General features: G+C 40.3%; 1 protein-coding gene across 2 annotated transcripts in view; it reads left to right on the forward strand.

The window, feature by feature from the left end:
- Positions 1 to 21,435, forward strand: part of adgrl1 (adhesion G protein-coupled receptor L1) — a 108,011-nt gene extending 86,576 nt beyond the window's left edge. For both annotated transcript variants that reach the window (XM_014469698.2, XM_023348792.1), the window contains 16 exons: positions 491 to 676; positions 829 to 867; positions 3,060 to 3,240; positions 3,340 to 3,462; positions 4,306 to 4,514; positions 5,651 to 5,824; positions 6,392 to 6,595; positions 7,163 to 7,383; positions 7,691 to 7,757; positions 7,903 to 7,994; positions 8,091 to 8,259; positions 9,409 to 9,564; positions 11,750 to 11,846; positions 15,178 to 15,300; positions 17,604 to 17,621; positions 17,725 to 21,435. In XM_014469698.2, coding sequence (XP_014325184.1) covers positions 491 to 676; positions 829 to 867; positions 3,060 to 3,240; positions 3,340 to 3,462; positions 4,306 to 4,514; positions 5,651 to 5,824; positions 6,392 to 6,595; positions 7,163 to 7,383; positions 7,691 to 7,757; positions 7,903 to 7,994; positions 8,091 to 8,259; positions 9,409 to 9,564; positions 11,750 to 11,846; positions 15,178 to 15,300; positions 17,604 to 17,621; positions 17,725 to 18,632 — 2,967 coding nt within the window. In that variant the 3' untranslated portion in view covers positions 18,633 to 21,435. The remainder of the gene's footprint in view (positions 1 to 490; positions 677 to 828; positions 868 to 3,059; positions 3,241 to 3,339; positions 3,463 to 4,305; positions 4,515 to 5,650; positions 5,825 to 6,391; positions 6,596 to 7,162; positions 7,384 to 7,690; positions 7,758 to 7,902; positions 7,995 to 8,090; positions 8,260 to 9,408; positions 9,565 to 11,749; positions 11,847 to 15,177; positions 15,301 to 17,603; positions 17,622 to 17,724) is intronic.
- The last annotated feature ends 797 nt before the right edge of the window (positions 21,436 to 22,232 follow it).

Here is a 22,232-nt window from a genome sequence, read left to right on the forward strand (position 1 = left end):
GCTTTGTTATGGCCACAGCAAATATCGATCTCTGCCTTCAGCTGTCTTACTTCTGCGCAGTAACTAAACTTCATAGCCTCATACCGATCCACAGGCATTTATGCTTAGATATAATTAAATATCCAAACCACATGTGTGATCAAAGCAGCTAAATTAGGTGTATTAATTATTTCTCCATGCATATTGCTGATGGATTTCCTTGAAACATTTCTAAAGCGTGTGGGTGTGTGCTTTGAAGGACAAATGGTATCACCCTTTAAAGAACTGCCATTGGAAGAATCCACTTTACCAGAAAAAAATCAATTGGAGCTGCAACGAGTTTGCAGCGACTGCAATTTGCCGGTGAAAAACGTCTAAGAATAACAAAGACTTCATGGTGCATTCTGCATGGTTTGTCTTTATTTAAAAGGATACAAAACCACCTAATATTAGAGGGAATTATGTGTGTGGGATTGGCAAATAAATCTGAATATTTCCTTCTCTTCTATAGATAAAGAGTGGGGAGAATGCTCCTAATATAGCCAGTGAGCTGGTGAACCACACGCGAGGCCGGATCCAAGCCGGTGATATTAGTTCAACTGTCCGGCTGATTGAGCAGCTGCTGGATATACTGGACGCCCAGCTTCAAGCCCTGAAGCCCAGAAATAAAGAATCAGCTGGACGAAACTACAATAAGGTACAAGAAGGTGTAATTGAACACACGCACAAATCAAACGGTAGAAAGCAACATTCTGGTTCTTTTGTACTGCATAGACTATTAAACATTTTAGTATCTTTCTTTTTCTTTTTGCAGTTGAATAAATCCAAGCTTTGTTTTCTTCTCTCCAGTTCCAGAAGCGGGAGCAGAATTGTCGGGCATACATCCAGGTAGGCATTTTTCTTTTATCCGTCTTCTTTAAATGCCTGGAATCAAACTGTTCTGAGACTTTGAATAACTGAGGCAAGATTAAACTCTGGAGCAGACTGGGTTTGTGTGGATGAAATTCCTCAGGCTCCATAGCAGAATTAATGTCCTTTCTCTGGGATAATCACTTACAAAACCTCTGGTTTGTGCTGAAGGACAGACAGTATTCACTGTAATTAAATGTATTCCACACATTAAAATAACTTAATCTGTATATTATTTATTTATTTTTTACTGCTGGTGTTATTGTTATGTATATTTGTAAAATTGTGTCACTTCATAAAGAACTCATCTCCATTCAGCATAATCCTGCTGTGCTGTGATGGAGCTTAAGGTATATGTTTAATATCAGCCTTGGCCTCATCATCTTGCACAATAAGGTACAATATCTGTCGCTTGGAGAAAATCTAATTTGACTACACTATGAAAAGCAACAGTTTGTCTTATGACACCCTTCTTTGCGATTTCAATATGTATGCAATATCTTTGGCTCTGGGAAAGCTCTTATCTAATATCAAGAAAAAGCATTGTGTATGCTGCTTTGTAATGATAAAATGCAGCACTCTGCGGCAGCCAGTCTTTTATGCGCCTTGACCTCTCTGCATCCTGCTGTAATATGACCCCCACGTCTTACGATCCCCGTTTGTGCAGGATGAATGCAAAGCATGCGGTGCCGAATGTTACAGGGCTATTACTTTGTGTCACTTGCTGCAAGGTAGCTTTGCATAATAACCACTGATCCAAGGATAACATACAAACATCCTCGGCCTTTTTTCTCTGCCACGAATGGAGTGCATTCTGATGCTCGATTCATTTTCTTAACGGCAATGCTCTTTATTCCACACAGCAGTCTATCCTTCATTTTGAGAGGTCTGAGCAAGAGAATTACATGATTCATCAAGCAGGCTACTCCAATAAATTGGATAGCTGATACAACCATCAAAATTGCCATTAAATGAATTGTAAGTGTGAAATAGAATGGTAATATGTCTGACATGGCATAATAACAAATTTATTGCAGGAGCCTGGTAAGCTTCTAGGAAATAATTATAGTAAACTTGTAAGTTAAATATCTTATCAAACATATTTGGACTGCATCATTTAATACACAAAATAAATCATTACAAATACACTGATAAGCAAATTCAGGAGCAAACTGGTAATTAATGATAGGTAATTAACAGCTAATAGCACTTCCTGAGAAAAGAGTCAGACTCTTAAAAACAGTGTTAATGAGCGACTGCCTGATAATTAGTCTTCCAGAATTAGGCTTACTCAGAATTGGATATGAAGTGACGCAAAACCGAAAAGTAATAATCATTACTGTCATTACTATAGAGATGTATCAATCACATGTTCTGAAGCCATTTCAGATCACCATTTCCAACAGATTTTTACCAATTATTAAATCAAGATCATTTATACTGCGTTAGTTGAAGAATTAACTGCCTTAACTTCTGCTTACAGTAAAATGAAAGAATTATGTTCTGAAAGTTAAGATACAAACAATAAAATCCTTCACACTGCCCTCCAGGACCAGCATTGGTATCTATGCCTTTGCTATGTTTGGATACCAATCCTCAAAGTTCCTCAATAAAGTAGTAAAATACCCACAAAATGAATGCAGAAGACAAACAAAATACTCCTTCTATGTGGATCTGTTTGTTAAATGTTAAATGTAATTACAGATTTAGTAGATTCTTACCTTGACTGTGAGATTTCCTCACAGATAACAGATTAATCGGAACTGTTCAAAAAGATCAAGTAGAGAATCAATGAATTTTCTGTTATTTGTTGATCTTTAACTTTCTGCTTCTTTCTCTGACTTCAATATGAAACGCCTCAAGGAAATGGAAATTAGTCTTCTCTTAGAACCAATTTCCACATGAATACTGTCGTTGATGACGTGAGCTGTTAGTGTATAGGTATTGGGCACTAGATAAGTAAAAAAATATGTCTTAGAATATTCGTCAGAAAAAAACATTCTTGTAATTGACCGCAATTATCTTGTTCTGGTCACCAATAGTTATTTGTAGTCACTATAACCCTGTTGTTATTGTTGTTGTTGGAATTTTGACTTCTGTAAGTCCTCTTAATACAAAAGTAAGACATTTTTGATAATATAGTCTACGCATATGACATGTTTCTGCTCCAGGCGGTTGTTCAGACGGTGGACAACTTGCTCCGTCCTGAGGCGCTGGACTCTTGGCAGGACATGAACAGCACAGAGCAGGCTCACACCGCCACCATGCTCCTGGATGTCCTGGAAAAAGGAGCTTTCCTCCTGGCCAACAACATGTATGGGAACCGCTTCTCCGACCGAGCCCCCAGCGTCGGTGAGAGAAAAGTTTTGTTTGTTTTATGGACAGTGATGGACTCCGATCCACCGGGTGAAGCTCTGCCTCAGGTTCACGGCTCTGTCTTTTCACCACCAGATCTGGAGGTGCACGTCGTCAACACAGAAATGGACCTTCAGGACTTGTCATTCCCACAGAATTATGCCAGCGACAGCACCATTCAGCTGTCAGCCTCCACCATCAAGCAGTACAGTCGCAATGGTCAGCGGCCTTCACTCCTCCTCTTCCTCGCGCCCTACGTCTGAAAGACTGCACTGTCCTCAGCAGCTCACTCGCTTATGTTTTCATTTGCATTTTTGTGCAATCTTAAAACAATCTGCATGCAGTTGACTAAGTTATTGGTTCATAATAACAGCCTAATCAGATTAACAAAAGCGCTGAGACAATTTCTTTTCTTGATGGTTTCTTAACAGCAGTCTTAATAGAATAGCTGGGGAGGCGTGTAGATTACAATCGGCCCCAGCTTGGCACAGCTATCTCAGCACTCTCTCTCCATTCTTTTCCTCATTGCCTTGCTTAGTCTTTCCACCATCTTATCCCCGTGTCACATCTCTCTTGTTTCCACCTCCCCCCTTCCCACTGCATCATCCTTTCTCTCTCCCCTCCTCATTCAGCAGCCCCCCCATCCCTACCCTCCCTCTGTTTTCTGCCTCCGCTAGATTCTGCAGTGGGAACGAGATTAGAATGATTGAAACAAACCCACATGAAATATTCATATGGAATAATAAGAGATCTGTGAATGCTTGAGGGATGAATGTTCCATTGCCCTCCACATTAAATCTCGCTCTCTTGCACCAGTCAAAATGAAACGGTCCTTACCATCATTCTAACCTTCACTAACTCCCTCTCTCCATCTCCCTTTCACTCACTCCGTCACTCTCTGCTCTCTGTCTCTGCCATTTTTGCTGCTGTTTCCATATCATGCCCTCATTTCTCTATTTTACTTCCTCCCTCATGGTTTCGTGCAGCTCCCCTTTTTAAATAACTATGGTCGTTTTCACACCTTATTATTAATTTCTTGCGCTCTCATGTAATCTTTTGCAGGACAAGTAAAAGTGGTGTTCATTCTGTACAAAAATTTGGGATCTTTCTTGTCCACTGAGAATGCTACGGTGAAAATAGAAATGGAGGGATCGAACTATGAGAGGAAACGACTAGCGGTCAACTCCCATGTAATCGCCGCCTCCATCAACAAAGAGTCCAGCAGAGTGTTTCTCACTCAGCCGGTCATCTTCACGCTCAAACATCTTCAGGTAGCATTATTTCTTTGTTTTGGGGGGGGAGTGGGGGGGGGTCATATTTAAATGGTTTAAGTCGTCAAACAAAAGCTGAAATTTTCAAATGCTGTTGTCATGTATTGAAGAAGAAATGTTATCCAAATCATTCTGGACTTTTGTCCTTGTTAAATCATGAGTTAACTGTTAACTATTATATGGAAGCTGAGTTCAATTTCACTGGCCACATTCAGGCCTGATTACTAAGAAATTATTCAAATAGAATATTTTAGACATGAAGTAGGATTACAAATCCCAAACAGCAAAACATTGATCTGAGACATTTAAGGAGAGATAAGACCCAAATTCATTCACATCAGTCCGGAATACTTACAAAGCCATTTTTAAAAATTTGGGACTTCAGCGAACCACAATTATACACTAAAGGAGACTTTGTGAAAAACTTTGTGAACCTTCAAAGTGCTGTCTGACTTACCAAAATAAAAGCTTGCAGGTGACTCGACAAAAAACATGTAAAGCATTGGAGATCTTATTTGCTTTGGTTAACACCCATGTTTGTTTAAAAGTCAGAAAAAGGAGAGAAAGAGCAAAAATATGCCTGGAAAAGTCTCAGAAAACCATAAAATTGTTTTCTGATTTTATGACTCACAAGACCAAATTTTTTAAAGACAGTGCATGCCTTTACATCTGAGGTCAAACTAACTAAATGTGTCATAAAAAGAAAAATTCTCCTACAGTCAAACAATAATCAAAACCATGCCAGGAAGTTCACATTCGAGTGTCTCAAGAAAAAAAAAGTCAATCAATATTGAAGTCAATTTTGATTGACTTCAAATACACCAGTTCATGTTTTAAAACTATTTGTTGTGACTAAATTAAAATTGTCCTGCAAAGGGAAATGAGCCAAAAGTCCTTCACAGAGATGTGAAACACTCATTACAAACACTTGATAGCATCGTTGCAGCCAGCAGGCGACACAACCAGTTATTAGGTTTTGGGGGTTTTTTGCATACTGTTGGAGGTGATTGTTTTGGATAATTGCCCTTATTTAAAACCGTCATTTAAAATCATATTTTTATGTTTACTCAGGTTACGATTGTCTAAAAAAATGAACACATTTGATGACCACCGTTTGATGCCCATCTTTTCTGCAGAACAAGAATTACTACACTCCGAATTGCTCGTTTTGGAACTACTCTGAGCGCTCCATGACGGGTCAGTGGTCGTCGCAGGGCTGCAGGCTGCTGGACACCAACGGCACACACACCACGTGCTCCTGCAGCCACCTCACCAACTTCGCCGTGCTGATGGCTCACCACGAGGCGGATGTAAGGCAGCGAGGGCGTGGCACATAGACACACATTTAAAATGGAAGTGGGTTAATTTATGCTGACATTCATTCGCGTGAGCATTAGCACTCACTCAGTCACACACCCTCACACACACATGCACAATAATGTTCCCTTCTCAAGGCTGACAAGCTCTTTGTTTTGAATTTTGTCTTTTTCTTCTTTCACGCTGACATTCAGGGAGGCAACAGCTTACAAATTCATGTCCCAGTACTTCTAGCTGACATTCACATGAATTTAAATGTCATGTTTTTTTCAGAATGTCTTGTCTTTTGTCTTCACATTTTAGCTCTGTGCATATATTTACAAATATTAAATAAGGCAATTTGGCTCTTTCTCTCCTCTTCCCCCTCTTTCCATCCTTCCCTCTTTTGTTTCTGCTGCTTATCTCCTGTCCCACTATTCTTCCTTCACAACATTCTATTTTTTTCTGGGGTTTTTTTGTGACATGGGGAAATTGTTTGCTTCTAATCCGACACCCCCACCGTTTTCCTTTCAACACTCCTTACACCTGTTTATTTTCTCTGTCGCTTTTTAATCCGCTAGGGTCGAATGCACGAACTGATCCTGTTCGTCATCACCTGGGTGGGCATCGTCATCTCCCTGGTGTGTCTGGCCATCTGCATCTCCACTTTCTGCTTCCTGAGGGGTCTGCAGACTGACCGCAACACAATCCACAAGAACCTCTGCATCAACCTCTTTATCGCCGAGCTGCTTTTCCTCATCGGTATCGACAAGACGGAATATCATGTGAGTTTTCCAGCCAAAGAGCTTCCTACCTCACCTCCTTTTTATAGATTTTTACGCATGATTTTGTTGTTTTTTTCCCCCCTTGGTAATTAAACACGTGTCCTATTTTTTTTGGCGTTATGAAGCCTCCTTTAGTACTCAATTTACTTGCTTATATGTTGTAAATTAGACAGAGTCAAAAGGTCAGGTTAGTTTCTATGCATAATTAACTTGAGAATGACATTTACAGCACAACTCAGGTGATTTTACAAACTTTTTTCCCACTGAATTACTGTGAAATTGAAGCTGAGGCATTGTGTCATTAATTTACTCTATAAAACCTTTACTAGACAAGGTAATAAATTACCTCTCAATGATATGCGCAGTACCAGTCACCGAGGGGCAGCTTTTCCTTTTTCCCCTCTTTTTTGTGTTCGGTACCTGATAGTGACCCTGTTCTGTCCTCTCCTTGTTTTTCGCTTGGTTAAATGTCTTAATCTCAATGATTCCTCTTACTTCGCCCTAATTTTTTTTTTTCTTTCATTCCTCTCCTCTTCTGTCGTCCTTCTTCCTTATCGCTGCCCTCAGATCGTCTGTCCCATCTTTGCTGGCCTTCTCCATTTTTTCTTCTTGGCTGCCTTCTCCTGGATGTGTCTGGAGGGTGTGCAACTGTATCTCATGCTCGTGGAGGTCTTTGAGAGCGAGTACTCACGCAAAAAGTACTACTATCTGTGCGGCTACTGCTTCCCCGCGCTGGTGGTGGGCATCTCGGCAGCCATAGACTACAGGAGCTATGGGACCAAGAAAGCGTACGTGTGAAGACAGGCCTTTTGCACCTGCAGATTGAGAAGTAGGATTATGTTATTCCCCCAGCTGGAAATGTAATATGCAGTGCTGTGTGAGTGGCTCTCGTGCCTCCCCACAGACCGGGTTTTCTGAGTACACTTAGCCGAAGCCCGATTATTAGCCTTTATAACATAATCCGCTGAGACAGGGATGTAATGTGCGCATGCCTGCCAGTGTGTGTGTGTTTTTATGCGTGCACATGACTTGGTGTGTCTGTATGTTTGTTCCTGAGCTTAGCCGCATATAACTCTCTCCTCTGTGCCACTCCAGATGCTGGCTGCGAGTGGATAACTACTTCATCTGGAGCTTCATTGGACCTGTGTCATTTGTTATTATGGTATTAGCTTGTCAAACACTATTCTTTACACTTCAGTTTTTCGAATCAAGAGTACTCGTGAGGGATCCTTTTATTTTGGGAAACTACACAATGCAAATACATTTGCGGACAGGATTTGTTAACTTCTTTTATCATGTGTTTGTAGCTCAACCTCATTTTCCTCATGATCACGCTCCATAAAATGATTCGCAATTCTTCAGCACTCAAGCCAGATTCGAGTCGTCTGGATAACATAAAGTTAGTTCTAGTTATTAAATAACCTGAATCAGTATTTCTGTTGAACACTACCCTAGGATGAGCTCTTATTTTCCGGTTTTTGTCCAATTCTCTCAGGTCGTGGGCTCTTGGGGCCATTGCTCTGCTGTTCTTGCTTGGGCTAACTTGGGCCTTTGGCCTCCTCTTTATTAATGAGAACACAGTAATCATGGCCTACCTGTTCACCACCTTCAATGCCTTCCAGGGAATGTTCATCTTTATCTTCCACTGTGCCCTGCAGAAGAAGGTACAAAACAAATCGCTTAAAGTCTAGTAAAAATATCCATATTTCTTAAATGTGTTCATATTTTGCTGTTGTTGGAATTGTTACATTATAGACCTACTTATAAGAGCATTAATGTGAAATGAAAGAAAGATTTTATATTCTGGATGTTAGCTAAATATTTTACAAATACAAAAGTATTGTGCCAATTTGTATTAGCCTCCTCCACTTTGATACTCAAATAATAATTATACAAAATAAAATTCAGTGCAAGCACAGTTGCCTTCAGAAGTCACCTATCATCAGTAATTTGATTCTCTGGAGAACATTAGCAAGCATTATTATAAACACCAAGAAATCTGTCAAAAGTCAAGTATTAATCACGTACTCCATAAATCTGGCCTCAAATGAATCACGTTTCTGTCATAATTACAGTTATGCACAAGCCATCCATTGAACACAACAAACATGCTGTAGCAGTTGCTCTGATCTGATGTAACAAAAATGAAATATAGAAAACTTACACTGAACATCACACCATCCCTGTGTTGAAGCATAGTGGTGGCAGCATCATGATCAGTCTGTTTTAAAAAGAAAAGGACAAACAAGTCTGTTTTTAAACATACCAAGCTGCTAGAAAGATACCTGAAACGACTTGCAGCTGTTTGCATTGGAAGGTGGTTCTTCCACTTAAGAAATATGAATTATTTTTTGTAGGTCATAACATGAAATAATAAAAAAATAAATAAAAGTGTGTGGTTGTGCAGTGAAAATGTTAAATGGGTTTGACTTCTTCTGCAAAGTAGTATAGCGATTATGACACTGATTACATAATGAAAATGTTAACATGCTATATACAGGTATATATATATATATATATATATAATTTTAGTAAGCACAGTGTATATGAGTTTGGTGTCACTTCATCCAACCAAAGCCTAGATAATAACAGGGTACTTTAATTAATAATTATATAAAGAAACTCTTAAGTCCAGTGGCATAAATAATTAAAATTCATCGTGCATGCTTAGATGCATTGCATTTGGTACATTTTTAAATTGCTGAATGAAATACCCAACTTGCATACAGCCTTTTGAAACTATATTTTTCAGTTTATGAATCATTCCTTCAACTCGCTCACCTTGCTGGTGTTGTTTTTATTCCTTCTTGCAGGTTCATAAGGAGTACAGTAAATGTCTGCGTCACTCCTACTGTTGCAGCCGCTCCTCCACCAACAGCTCCCACGGCTCCCTGAAGAACTCCGGCCTGCGCGCCAACAACCGCTACTACAGCGGCAGCCAAGCTCGCCATGCAGCGGCCCACAGACAGGTGCAGACCAGACAGACTCACTCACAAAACCACCCCGACACACGTCTTTACACACCTTTTGGATAATCGAATTGTGTTTCTCATTGAGGAAATGCGAAGGAAATCTGTCTTTGCTGCAAAATGACTTTACATCTATTTGGTTTTTTTTCTGTGGAGTATAAAGATAAAAAGATTTTTATTTAAATGACTATTTTATTCATTTGAGTAATTTGAATAAAAATCTTTTTATTTTTAAAAAAAAGATAAAAATTTTATTCAATAGAGTCATTGTTAAATAAATAATGCTAAATCATTTTAGCATTATTTAAGAATAATGCTACAAAGAGCTCCGTTATGTACGATTTGGAAACATAAAGTGTTGTATGTGCAGAGGTTAGATTATTTACCAATACCTGTGATTCACAGATTGTTTTCTGGTGAATAACTTACTTTTTCCAGTAATTTATATATCAAGATATATAAATTTAAAATGACACCGCGGTAATACATTTGTTCTGTAGGACAGGGGAATAAAGAGTGTTACATCACCATTTGCATCATTACAAATAAACAATCCTGTTTGATCCGCTTGCATATTCACAATTTGTTTTGAAAGTTTCACTGTTGCCTTTCAGGAAAGTGTTGGCAGATCAGTGCTGTACATCAGAGATGACTCATTTAAAGATATCTTTAGAAGCTCCTGTATTTATATAGATGCAGAAACCATCACAGAGGAGTTGCTGAAATCCTGTTCATGCTGTGATCTTTGGAGAGACACATGAGACACAAACAAACATGGCCGAGTATTCTTTACAATCAACAAACAAGCGTTTCCAAAATGTAATAACATGCAACAATTGTATCAGCTACTGCAATCACATCTTGCGCATCAAGAGCTCATTAACCCACCATGATAATGTGGCAAAGTTGCACGCCTCTTTACTCCAAGCCCGAATCTCTTTTGTCTGACATGCTTGTCTATTGTTCTTTGTAGATCACACGAAGCCTCCTGGATTTGATTACAGCTGATCAGCTTACACTGATTTACAAAAATCTAGCTACAGCATATTGTATATACAATGTGTCCTCTGGATACATATTCGGACCATACCTTACGGATTTAAATTTAACAAATCATCAGAGTGTTTAATATTACACAAAAATAACCTGAGTAAACACAAACCTCAGTTTTTAAATAATGATTTAATTTCTTAAGGGAAAAGAAGCCGAACCAGTCAAGCCCTATGTGAAAATGTAATTGCCCCCTAAACTTAATAACTAGTTCTGCCACCCCTGGCAGCAAGCATTTACAATAGCTGGCAATGAGTCTGTCAGAAAGGTTCTGTTAATGTGATTTCTTGATTATACAGGTCAGAAAGTAACCAGGCCTGTGTGTGGAACCACAAAAATCATTAGTTATAATAGGCAATTCATGATTTAACAAAAACAGTGATTATTCTTTTACACAGGGCCAAGTTGGTTTGAATGAAAAAAGAAACAATTATTTGGAAACCAGAACTAGAAAACCCGAGTGATCTGGAAGGTTGCTACAAGAACAAAAAGTCTTTAGTGTGTTTTGGTGCCAAGCCAAAGTTGGCTTATAAAACAAGAAAGCATTTTAAGGTCTATTCTCTGAGCTACAGCAAGTCAGTGTAAAAACTTTAGAACTGGGGTGAACTGGCTCTCCATTTTTGTAGTTTTCATGAGAGCACAAGCAGCAGCATTCTGGATCAGCCGAGGCTTTCTGATGGGCTTTTCATGGAGTTGGTTGCAGTAATCAATGTGATTAAAGATAAACACATGGATGAGTTTCTCAAGATCTGCTGGGATATGAACCCTTTAATTCTAGAAATGTTATTCAGGTGATAGAAGGCCGACTTTGTAATTGTCTTTATGTGTCTTTCCAGGTTCAAGGTTGGGTCCATCACTACACCTACATTTTGGGCCTTTTCTGTAGTTTCTAGCTGAGTGCTGACCATTGAACATTCCTCTTTAGGTCCAAAAAATAATTACTTCAGTTTTATTTTATTTATTCAAGGGAATATTGCCGTTTTCTAAACAATGACAGAAGACTGACGGTACGCCATTAGGACTGGCCACCACTGTAATTTAATTTGGCCTATTAACCTTTGCTTTATGGCCTGCATCATGTAAATGGGACAAATGTGTGTCATCTGCCACTCACTGCATTCTGCTTTGGCCCCAGAGTCGAATCCGTAGGATGTGGAACGACACGGTTCGAAAGCAGACAGAATCCTCATTCATGGCAGGAGATATCAACAGCACTCCGACGCTCAACCGTGGTGAGACCCTCGCTCTTTCACTTCCTTTGAATTATTCACACTTAAATACTTACAAACACAAATGCATTAACACAGAACTGACCAAGAGTGGACACAGCAGAGGAAAAAATATTGTAATTCACTGTAAATGTGTTCACACTCCTGTATGCAGGATGATGAAATGTGTGCTCATGCTTTTCTAGTGTTGCTATAAGGTTATTTAGTGATGCAATTTGCAAATAGTGATTATTAGCAGCAAAAGTTTAAACAGATGGTCAAAGACTTCCTCTTTGGATGGTAAGTTTCGCAACCTGCTGTGTTTCAGTTAGGTGATGCTCACAGCTACTGCAAGTCAGTAATGTCCCAAAGCAACAGCTGAAATATATGGAGCTTGGCTTCTTTCTGCTCTGGAAGGAGGCTTTTTATGTTGCTTTTTTACCTGTTTATCTTGTTTCCTGAGGCAATGTTGGAATGGCTTTGACATACTCTCGCCAAAATGCAACAAGATTACAACATAAAAAAATCGTTGAACATTGCCTCTCTTTAAACGTATTTTCTTTGCAGTTGATTTAAGAGGCATAGTGAAGTGGTTGACTTCTGTCCTCTTTATTCCTTTTAGGGTTGTATAAACACAAATTCCTCTGACACTGATATGATGGCAGCACTGAAAAGAGTTGCATCTCGAAACAAACAAATTCATCTTTAAACTGACTTTTAATTGATACAAACTGAAATGCACGATGTTGTGTCAAAACGGATTTAGGTGAGAGTATCAGATGGTTCAGTGGTAAAACAAGTGCAGCATACACAGAGGCTACAGTCCTCAACGCAGCTATCCCAGGTTTGATTCCCGGCCCCGGGCCATTTACTGCATGTTCTTCCACGTCTTCTGCTCTTCCTGTCAAGCTATAAGTGAATAAAGGCCACTAGTGCTAAAAACAGATCTGGGTGAACCTACATATAGTTGGTCTTCAGCAGCAGACTATTTTTCACTCACTTGTTTAATTGTTCAAAACAAATATTGAACCAGCCACTCATGTGACAACATCTCAATAAAGTTAGCCTTTTAAATTCAGAAGGCTAAATTTATTGAGATGTTGCCACAGGAGTGGCAACATATATATTGAGATGTCAGAATGGAGAAGATAAGTGATTTAAGTGACATTGCACATGACATGATTGGATTGTAGTTGTCCAACAGGCTGCTCTGAGATTTTCAGAAACTGCTGATTTGCTGTGATTGTCATGTACAACCTCTTTTTTGATTTAGTTAAGAAAAGGCTGTAATTCATACAAGTTCAATGTGAGTGGAGAGCAAAAAATTGGAAACAACAAATTAGGTAGATGAGTTTCACTTTCAACTAGGATTTGGAGTAATGCTAACCGTACTCCATGGTATGGATGGTACTTTTAAAAACAACTTTAGACCCCTTAGTATCCAAAGTTGGAATCATTTTGATGCCACAGCTTACCTGAGTAAGTAATCTACAAAGTAATCCAATTTTGAAGTCAATAGCATCTCTAACCTACCAAATAAAACTCTTACTGGTACCAGAAACACTTTGAAACCTGCTTCCAATAGTCTTCTTCCTTCAAGTTGACTAAATTAGTTTCCTATAAAGTCCTCCTAACTAAAGTTGAGAGAATTTTTCAGCCCGGCATAACAAAGACACATAAAACGCCAGCATCGCTGATTATCGCAGCCTTTTGCAAATGGCGGCGTCACTGCAGCTGCAATCAGTGGCACCGAGATGATCTAGGTTGGCTCAGGTTCCAGACTCGTTTTTTAAGGTGGGGAGGGTCGGTGTTGATCATGACACTGAGGCAGTTGCTAAATCAGCCATCACTCTCTATGCTAATTTCATCCATTTTGTTTTTAATGAACTGATTAGCGTGTGAGCGAACAGGGGGTAATTATTCTAATTGAGGAGAGAGACAGGAGCAAGGCAGGGGGTGAGGACGAGGTGTGTTGCGAGCGAGATAGATAGATGAGAGGTGTCTATGTCAGTCTGTGTCTTTGTGTGGCTCGGTTTGCTGGTTTCTGGAGAGTTTTTTTTTTTGTCGCAATAGAGCAATCACCAGACCTGGAGGAGACGTACTATGTGGATCACTTCATGATGTGCTGTCAAATACAAACAAATGAGCTGTGAAGCCTTTATTTTCCGTGCGGCTGAGAGAAGTTTGGCAGAAAGTTAAAGAGGAAGGCATCTGGGGAGACATGCATAGTGTAAGACTGTATCATGGAGAAATAATTACAGGGCTGAGTCTGGAGGAGAGATGTGTTATCGCTGCCATCTAAGATCTCTTTGATTTCTTCTGTGCACTTCCGTATGAACCAGAGTCTCTTCCTGACAATAGTAATCTGTCCAGAAAAAAACAACGTATTATACACAGACTGAGAGCATCCCATGCTTCCCCTTGCCCTACTTTTCTTTACACTTTGAGCTACTTTCTTTAATTCTCTACAAGATATTCCCATAAGGAGGTACGCACAGACAGCTAATCCCGACTAATTTGGTGATGCTTGAAAAAATCCTGGCGCGAGGAACTGAGAAAAAGTTGGTGGATTTATCGCAGCAACGCAAGCCAGAGAATGAACAGGAGACAGGCTTGTGCAGCCTGCCAGAAAGATGGACAGAGGAAGTGTAGCAGGAGGGGAAATGACAAATAAATAGCTGTGTGTGAGTGCATTTTTTCACTGCTTTTTTAGAATCCCCTTCTTCCTCGCTTTGTGATGAACGGTAGGCAGGGGACCTGAAGGTTGCACTTTGCCTTGGACGACTCTCCGTCATGCTGTCCTATTTTTAATTTCATGGCATTTCTGTTCGAGTTGCCTCAGGCTGGAGCCATACATGGGCATTATACAACAGTCTCAGTGTGCCATTTCTTTGAATTATATTTGTCTTGTAGTGGCATTCACATTTCACTGTGAAATTAACTGTGTTTCCATGACTGCACCCGTAGCCTACATAATGGCATGCATTACTGTTCTCCCCCCATCTGACTACATCGTCATGAACCAAAGGTGGAAGGGGAAGAAAAGAAAAACAATCCCCCAAACAGTGCCCTTCCTCTCAATTTTTTTTTCTTTCCTTTTCGCTCAAAGGTTACAATCAGCAGACGAAAAAACTGAAGGGAATACTGCGAAATGTTTTACTCTATAAAGAAATGGCATGAGAAAATAACCCCATCTGAATAAATAGTAACTATTCTTCTGATTTCAGATGCTATTAGAGTCTGAATTTCAGTGGCACACCTACTGGGTGCTCTGTTTCTGTGTGCATGCATTTAGGGTAAATTTACAGTGATGTTTATGGTTATGCTAATTTTTTCAAATGTTTGCGCTTTGCAGCGACCATGGGCAACCACCTTCTGACAAACCCGGTGTTACAGACCCGCTCTGGTACATCACCCTACAACACTCTGCTGGCTGAAAGCTTCACCCCCCCCTCACCTGGAGTCTTCAACTCCACAGGTTAGCTCCTCATGAACACCTCAGTCTGTGTGGACAATCTTGAGAGCACAATATGAGCTCAACTCGCCGTCGTTCTTGCTGTCAGTAGTTTGACATAGTAGATGCACACTCGCTGCTGTTGAGGGTTTATGTGTGTGTGTGTGGGAGCCTTCCCCTTGTATGTGTGTGTGGGTTTTTCCTTTCCCCAGACTATGTAGCTGTCAGACGGATTCACTAGGCTGAGCAGAACAGAGCCAAACAGTGCCTACAGCCTAACCAGCCATCTGGTCAGATCTTGAATCTTCACGAGAACAGCCACAAATTGATTAGAAGTTTAGCTACAGCTGTGACTGCCAGCTTTTTTTAGGAAGGTTTTCCTGTTCCTGAGCAGCAAAAATAGTTGGCTCGAATCATGGTGTCCATAGAAAGGGATCAAATCATCACTGTGGGGGGGGGGGGTCCATCTGGATGACGGTCAGTCATATGTGTGTTCATCATGGGAACTGCTCTCCTCTTTTTGGATGCCTTTAGTCACAGATTTAGTCAAATGTGCAGATATTTACAATATTAAATGAAAACTGTGACTTGGTGCTGCTGGTTCATGACTTAGTTTGCAACCGCTGTGCATCACTCCTGGTGGTTTAATGTGAAAGTTTGAGGAGGAGCTCCTGTTAAATATTTTAGGACCTCTCTGTACAATGTATCAAGCCTGATAGCCACAGGCCTAGCAGCCAAGTCATTTTCTGAAAAAGAGTAGTAGGGAACGTAGTGAGCACTTCATTAGAATGTTTAATTACCCACGCCGCCACCAAAGAAGACCGTTGATTAAAGTCAAACTATGCCATTAAAATTTAAGTATGAACACACTTTATGCTTTCCAGCCAACTGTGGCTTTTCCTTTGCTGTGAAGAAATCATAGTTTTTTTCTTTGTGGGGTATAGTTCATGAAATAATTGCCACTTCAAAAAAAAAATTTAAAAACTCAGGTAAATTATGTACCACTGTATATTTTACTAACAATTTTCAAAGATGTAGGAATTGGGTGGGTTCAAGGTTACCAGAACCCAACTCGGTGCTTGGATGTATGCTGATAAAAAGTAGCTACAAGAGTTATAGATGTTGTTGTTCCTGAGATCAAAAAGCTAATATGATATTTTGGAAAAAAATAACACAGCTCTTAACAGCTCAAAATGTGTTATATTAAATCATATTTTTGCAGTATTTCCAGGAGGTTCTCATAATTTTTTTTTTATAAAAAGGTTTCTACTAACCCTGTAAGTAATTTTACTCTGTAAATCCCCCTAATATGTGTATATTGTTCATGTCGACCAGACGATGAATAGCTTACCGAAGGTTATTATTTAACTGTTACTATTTCACTTAGTTGAAGCTGAAGGCAATTGATTGCAGTGAATTTTACTTAGGAACAAGTAAAATCCACTTACTGTTTGCCCTGTTGTTACTTAGGAACTACAGGGCAAACTGGACAGATTGGAAATGCACAACATACTTTTCTGGTATGAAAAAATTCACGGCACAGTCGCTACAGTTCTAGGCTAACCCTGAACTTCACCTCCTCATTTAATCTAACTTAAATAAAGGCCTTGAATGTGTGTGTGAAACTGTTGGTTAGAGTTAGCAAGAAGCATTTTGTTATAGTGTGTTACAATGCTTTTCCTGCCTGTCTTCCCTCCAGTCTGTCAGCTCTAGCATTGCATGCTTCTCCTGTAGAAATTGAGGAGGTTTGGGAGCCAAAGATCATTTCTTATGTGCTGAAGAACTTAGTCACTTAAAAAAGTTGGAAATGGTTGTTTTGTTATTGTTTTATTCAAGGCTCTTTTCAGCACAAAGCAAGTGGTGGGTGTCTAAAGTCTAAATATGCAGAAGACTGTTCAAACACAGCCCTAAGCAAAGTCAGGAAAAGACGTTGAGCTTAATGTTTTATTCTTTGAAGTAAACACTGAAAATTAGGGATCTGCCTTCTTTTAAGCTTGAAATGTGCTAGAATAGGTAACAGTAAACCATGAAAATTTAAGCATCGTGGTTATGAGGCATGTTTAAGAGGGATATAGGCAAATTTAATACCTTGTGTGTGTCTTCTCCAACTTATCCTAACAGAAATATGTGAAAGCGACACAGAAGATGTTGTTATATTTGTTCAAAGTTGGGAATATTCAGACAAAGATGTAAACAGACTGTAGTGCATTCATGCCATCAGTTGTTTCACTTCTCTTAGATTTAAAATGGCTCTTTTTGTTTTATCCAAGAGATTCTCTCACTCATTTTGTCTGTTCGCTCCACATGCTTTTCTTTGGGATGTATAGGAACTTTCCGTGACCCAAGTAAGTATAATTAATATTTCCCTGATTTTGTTTTTTTATGTATTTATCTGAAATGTCACCATAAAAAAATAATGCTAAATCTGTTTGCCTGTTTTGGATGCAGAGAGTACACTTTCTAAGCCCCGTGACCCTTGTGGAATGGAGACCCTTCCGCTAAATGGTAACTTCAACAACAGCTACTCCATGCGAAGTGGGCCAGCGGGTGGAGGTGGCGGCAGCTGTGACTTTCTTAATGGCGGAGACACTCCTCCACCCATTTTCAACCCTCGTAGTTCAGAAACCCTGGGAGGCGGAGGCACCCGGCGAAACCTCTCTGATGCCGCAGCCTTTGAGAAAATGATCATCTCTGAGCTTGTCCATAACAACCTGCGAGGCGGTGTAGGCGGAGGACCTGCAGGAGGTGGAACTGACGCAGGGGACAGAACGTATGCCAGTCTAGTTAGGGGACATCCTCACTGCGGAGTGGGTCGGGGAACAACTGCAGGCGGACAAGAGCCTTCCATCAGCATGGACGAGGACGATGAGTTTCTGAGTGACGGACGGCAAAGAACACCTCAGGATGTAGAGCTGCTTTATAAAGCTCTGGAAGAACCCCTGCTGTTGCAGCGCGCCCAGTCGGTCCTCTACCAGAGTGATCCAGAGGAGTCAGAGAGCTACACGGCTGACCTTACAGAGAGCCTCGGCAACAGTGGTCAGAGTGGTGGTGAGCAGGGAGACAATCGAGCGCCAGACTCACCTGCCCACGACTCCCTGTACACCAGCATTACCAACCTGCGGGACTCTCCCTACCCCGACAGCAGTCCTGAGCCGCTAGAGGTCGTGCCGCGTTCAGCTCAGCCACCTGAAGAGCTGTACTACAGCTCTGGGAGGCCTGCTCTCGGTTCTCGTGGGGCCCCCATGCAGACCTTCTATCAGGCCCCACCTCAAAGACCCAGCGGGGAGGGACTCCAGGCTCAGGAGCCCGCCCACACTGAGGGAGACGGACAGATGCAACTGGTCACCAGCCTGTGACTGGAGTCTCAAGGAGGCTGCTGGAAACTGTCGTAACGGCCAAAGCCTCCTTTGAGCGGTCTCTTTCTCATGTGTCTCCACTCTCTGCTTATTTGGTTGCCTTTATTTCTCTTGACTTTTATTTAACTTACATATGAGAAAACTGACTGAGCTTCTGGGGGAGTCAAAGCTGACTCTGCTGATGCAGCCTTTATCGTCAACTCTCCCCCATCGTCTGGATATGAGTGATGGGTGTTTTTCATCAGAGCTTTTGATACCTCTGTGCGACCCCAGTTTTTGGTACCCTAAGGCCAAGTCCAGCACTCTGAATGTACCAATCCACTCCCCCCTTTACCTTTGGATATTTCAGAACTTTCAAACTTTGTTAAAAGAAATTTATGTGTTCAGACCTGCCTCAGTAGATGAGGATATTGTTTTATATTTTGTCTCATTTCCTTTTCTTACCATCTAGGGTTCTTTTTTTTAAAGTCATCATTTGATAGGGGTAGTTAGCTGTGCAGACAGGGAATATTGTACACTATTATTACCTAAAATGTCTCACAGAAAGCTCTTCATCGTTGCCAAAAATATCTTTTATTGAGCCAGAACAGAAACTAGAATATTTACAAGGCAAATACACACACACACGCGTCCACACACACACTTGTTCTCTTTCTCTCTCTCTCTGTCACACACACACTCACGCATCCTGAAGTGCTTGTTTCTGAACATCAAAAAAAAAAAAAAGCAAAGACAATACTCCATTTAAGTAAAAGGGAGCAAAAGCTTTTGTTCCAAGCAGCCAGTGGGAGCTGATTCAGTGTAGTTGCCTTCATTTAGTCTCGCTGTGAATCACAAGTGTACAGAAGTGGAGTACAGGTGGAGACAGAGACTGAGGAGGTGCTGTATCACCCATCCAGAGCTGGAGAGCCTACACCCATAAGACTGGGCGACGCTCTCCGCTGTTCTCTGTGTTCGTTTGCTTTAGGCCTTTGAAACGTTAAATGACTGCCTTGTTGTTGTTTAAAGAGAGTATTCAGTTTCTAAATCCCGGGGCTGCAAGTGCACATTGCTGCCCCACTTCCCTTGTACTTTGCTGTTAGAGCCTAGAGTGAAACGGACTATCTGTGTGTTCTTGTGGCAAACAGGACTGCAGACGTCACAGACACACTGAGCGACAGTTGGTATAACCATGTACATAGAAAACCACACATGAATACTTTATTCCTATTATGTAAATACAAACACCAGATGATCAAAAGCAACAAAAATAATAAATACTATGAAAATTACTTCTTGTACTACAACAAATTGTTGAAGGAAAAGAATAAAAATGCTTTGTGACCTGGATGAAACACTCTATCTATCTCTCTCCCCCGGACCGTAATCTCTCACTCTTTCCTTTTTTCTTTTTTTTTTTTTTGCCATGAAATTCCTTTTCTATTCAATGGAGAGAGAAAATCAGACAAAAAAGCGAGAGTGATTAGGATGTGATGAAGATTTTTATTTTTTATTTTTCATATCTAAAAGGGAAACAAATCAAACAAAAAATGTACTGGCACAATTTTTTTATGTGATTAAAATCCATCACATGTTAATTTTTAACCTTCGACATTTTATAGGCTGAATTTCCAAAAGCAGTGGGGAGATAGTGCTGTGGGGCAAGCGAGATAGATGTTGTCAAATGTCATTCTGTGCCTCACCAGCACATCGAAGCGTTGTGTGGTGACCAACTGCATCCATTAAGTGATTCAGTTTGGCTCTTGTATTATTTGGAAAATTTAACCAGATGAAATACTTTTAACATGGGTTTTAGCATGTAAAATAATGACATTTGTTTTGCTGTCAGAGAATATTGCATTTTGCTGTTTCTTAAAGATAGTTTCAGCATTACTCCAGAGCCTTATGTGACAACTCATTATTTTCCAGTGAGCATGTGTGCGTGTGCATGTAAGTGTGAATGTGCTGTGTCAGATTTTTTTTTTTTTTTTCTAAGTGTGAGACTGTATCGTGCGCACAACTTCAACAGGCTTTTCTTATCCGTGACAAGAATTGAATGCAAATCACACAAGGCGAGATACTCATCTGTGAAAGTTGCCATTACTCCTCCTCTTCAGACGGATATTGTTCTTACAGTTGTGGTCATGAGTGAGGAGGAGGACGGGAAGAGTCAGAGTGCCTAGAGAGACAGGAGGTACCGCTAGAAGATGAAAATGACAAACCAGATTGACTGATTGGGAGGAATATTTCTAATATGCCACCTGATGTGAAGCAAAATTAGCCATCAAATGATAAATGCTTCAAAGGGTTCCTGTCAATCGTTAAAACCCATTTGACCTTTTAAAAATGTCTGCCTTCTTTTATGTTTTTTTTTTTTTCCAGAAGTGTACATATGTTTTGGATTTTCTGTTTCTACTGACTTAATCGCTATGTTCTTTTTTTAAACTATATCCTTTTAAACCTGCAGCAAGTTAAAAAAAGAGCATGTGGTGCGATGACACAATTTGAAGAGAAGACAGACGCGTCTACCACAGTGTGACATTTGGCTGGGACCTTAGTGTCCCACTTCTAAAGAGAACCCAAAGGACAGCTTTTAGCTGCGGCTCCTGGGGCTGAAAGAGAGAGAGGGTTAAAGACAGATAAAGACAAGGGATTACAAGGATTTGCTACTATTTCTTCAGGTTATTCTAATTACTCACCTAAGTACCATTGTACTGGCTGTGGAGGAAAATGAAGCTAAAAAAGGAGCCACTGGTATCATCACTTGAGCTGTAGGGGGAATGTCTGCGGTACTCTTTTGATTAAACATGACCTGGATATGCAACTGAACTTGTGAACTCTCAGTGATTACAGGTTTTAAAAATTAGATCTGCTCTTGTGGTCTGGTTTGCCATGGTGATGGACTGCTGAAGTGGAGATCCTGTGGCACAGCAATGAAGACCACTGAATGTATTTTTTGAATGCAGGACTGGAGCAAGAACAAGTTATTCCACAGCTGTAGTAGTAATTGGAAACAAATGATTGCCATCATTACCTTAATCCCTCTTTTTCTCATTATAACCATCTTTCATTTGCTGTATTTGATGCTGATCTCAGCAGAGAAACACTGCACTGATGACCCCCAACTATCCCCTCAAAGGAAAATAGGAATTTGTATCACCTGGGGTCTGCTTACGTTAATTCTTGTGGCGCTGCTTCTTTTCCTGTTAAACTCATCTGCATTTTAATATCTATCTCGATAGACTGCATTAGAACAGCACCTCTTTGTGAGTGTTAATTTGTTTTGTTGAAAGCTTTGTTTATCCCAGATTAATATTTCAATAAACAGAGGAGGGCGTCGCTCCGGTAAATGATAGTGATTATGCTGCAGAAGGTGTGCAGCCCACGCTGTTGGACAGAGTCTGGTAGTGTCTCACGCAATGGGAGTTTCACTGCCGTTCATAAGCCTCCAAACCTCTGATTACAATAATAACTCTGTGGGAGCTAATTTACCACAGAGAATTCACCGTTCTCCATCCTCTTGTTTTTGGTCTTTGTTTGCAGGTGTCTAATGCGTTTCCCATTCAATGCTAATGTCAAAGTTAACATGTGCGCTTTAATAGTTAGAACTGTAGGATCCCA

The sequence above is a fragment of the Xiphophorus maculatus genome, chromosome 16, assembly GCF_002775205.1.
Source record: "Xiphophorus maculatus strain JP 163 A chromosome 16, X_maculatus-5.0-male, whole genome shotgun sequence".
Classification (NCBI taxonomy): Eukaryota; Metazoa; Chordata; class Actinopteri; order Cyprinodontiformes; family Poeciliidae; genus Xiphophorus; species Xiphophorus maculatus.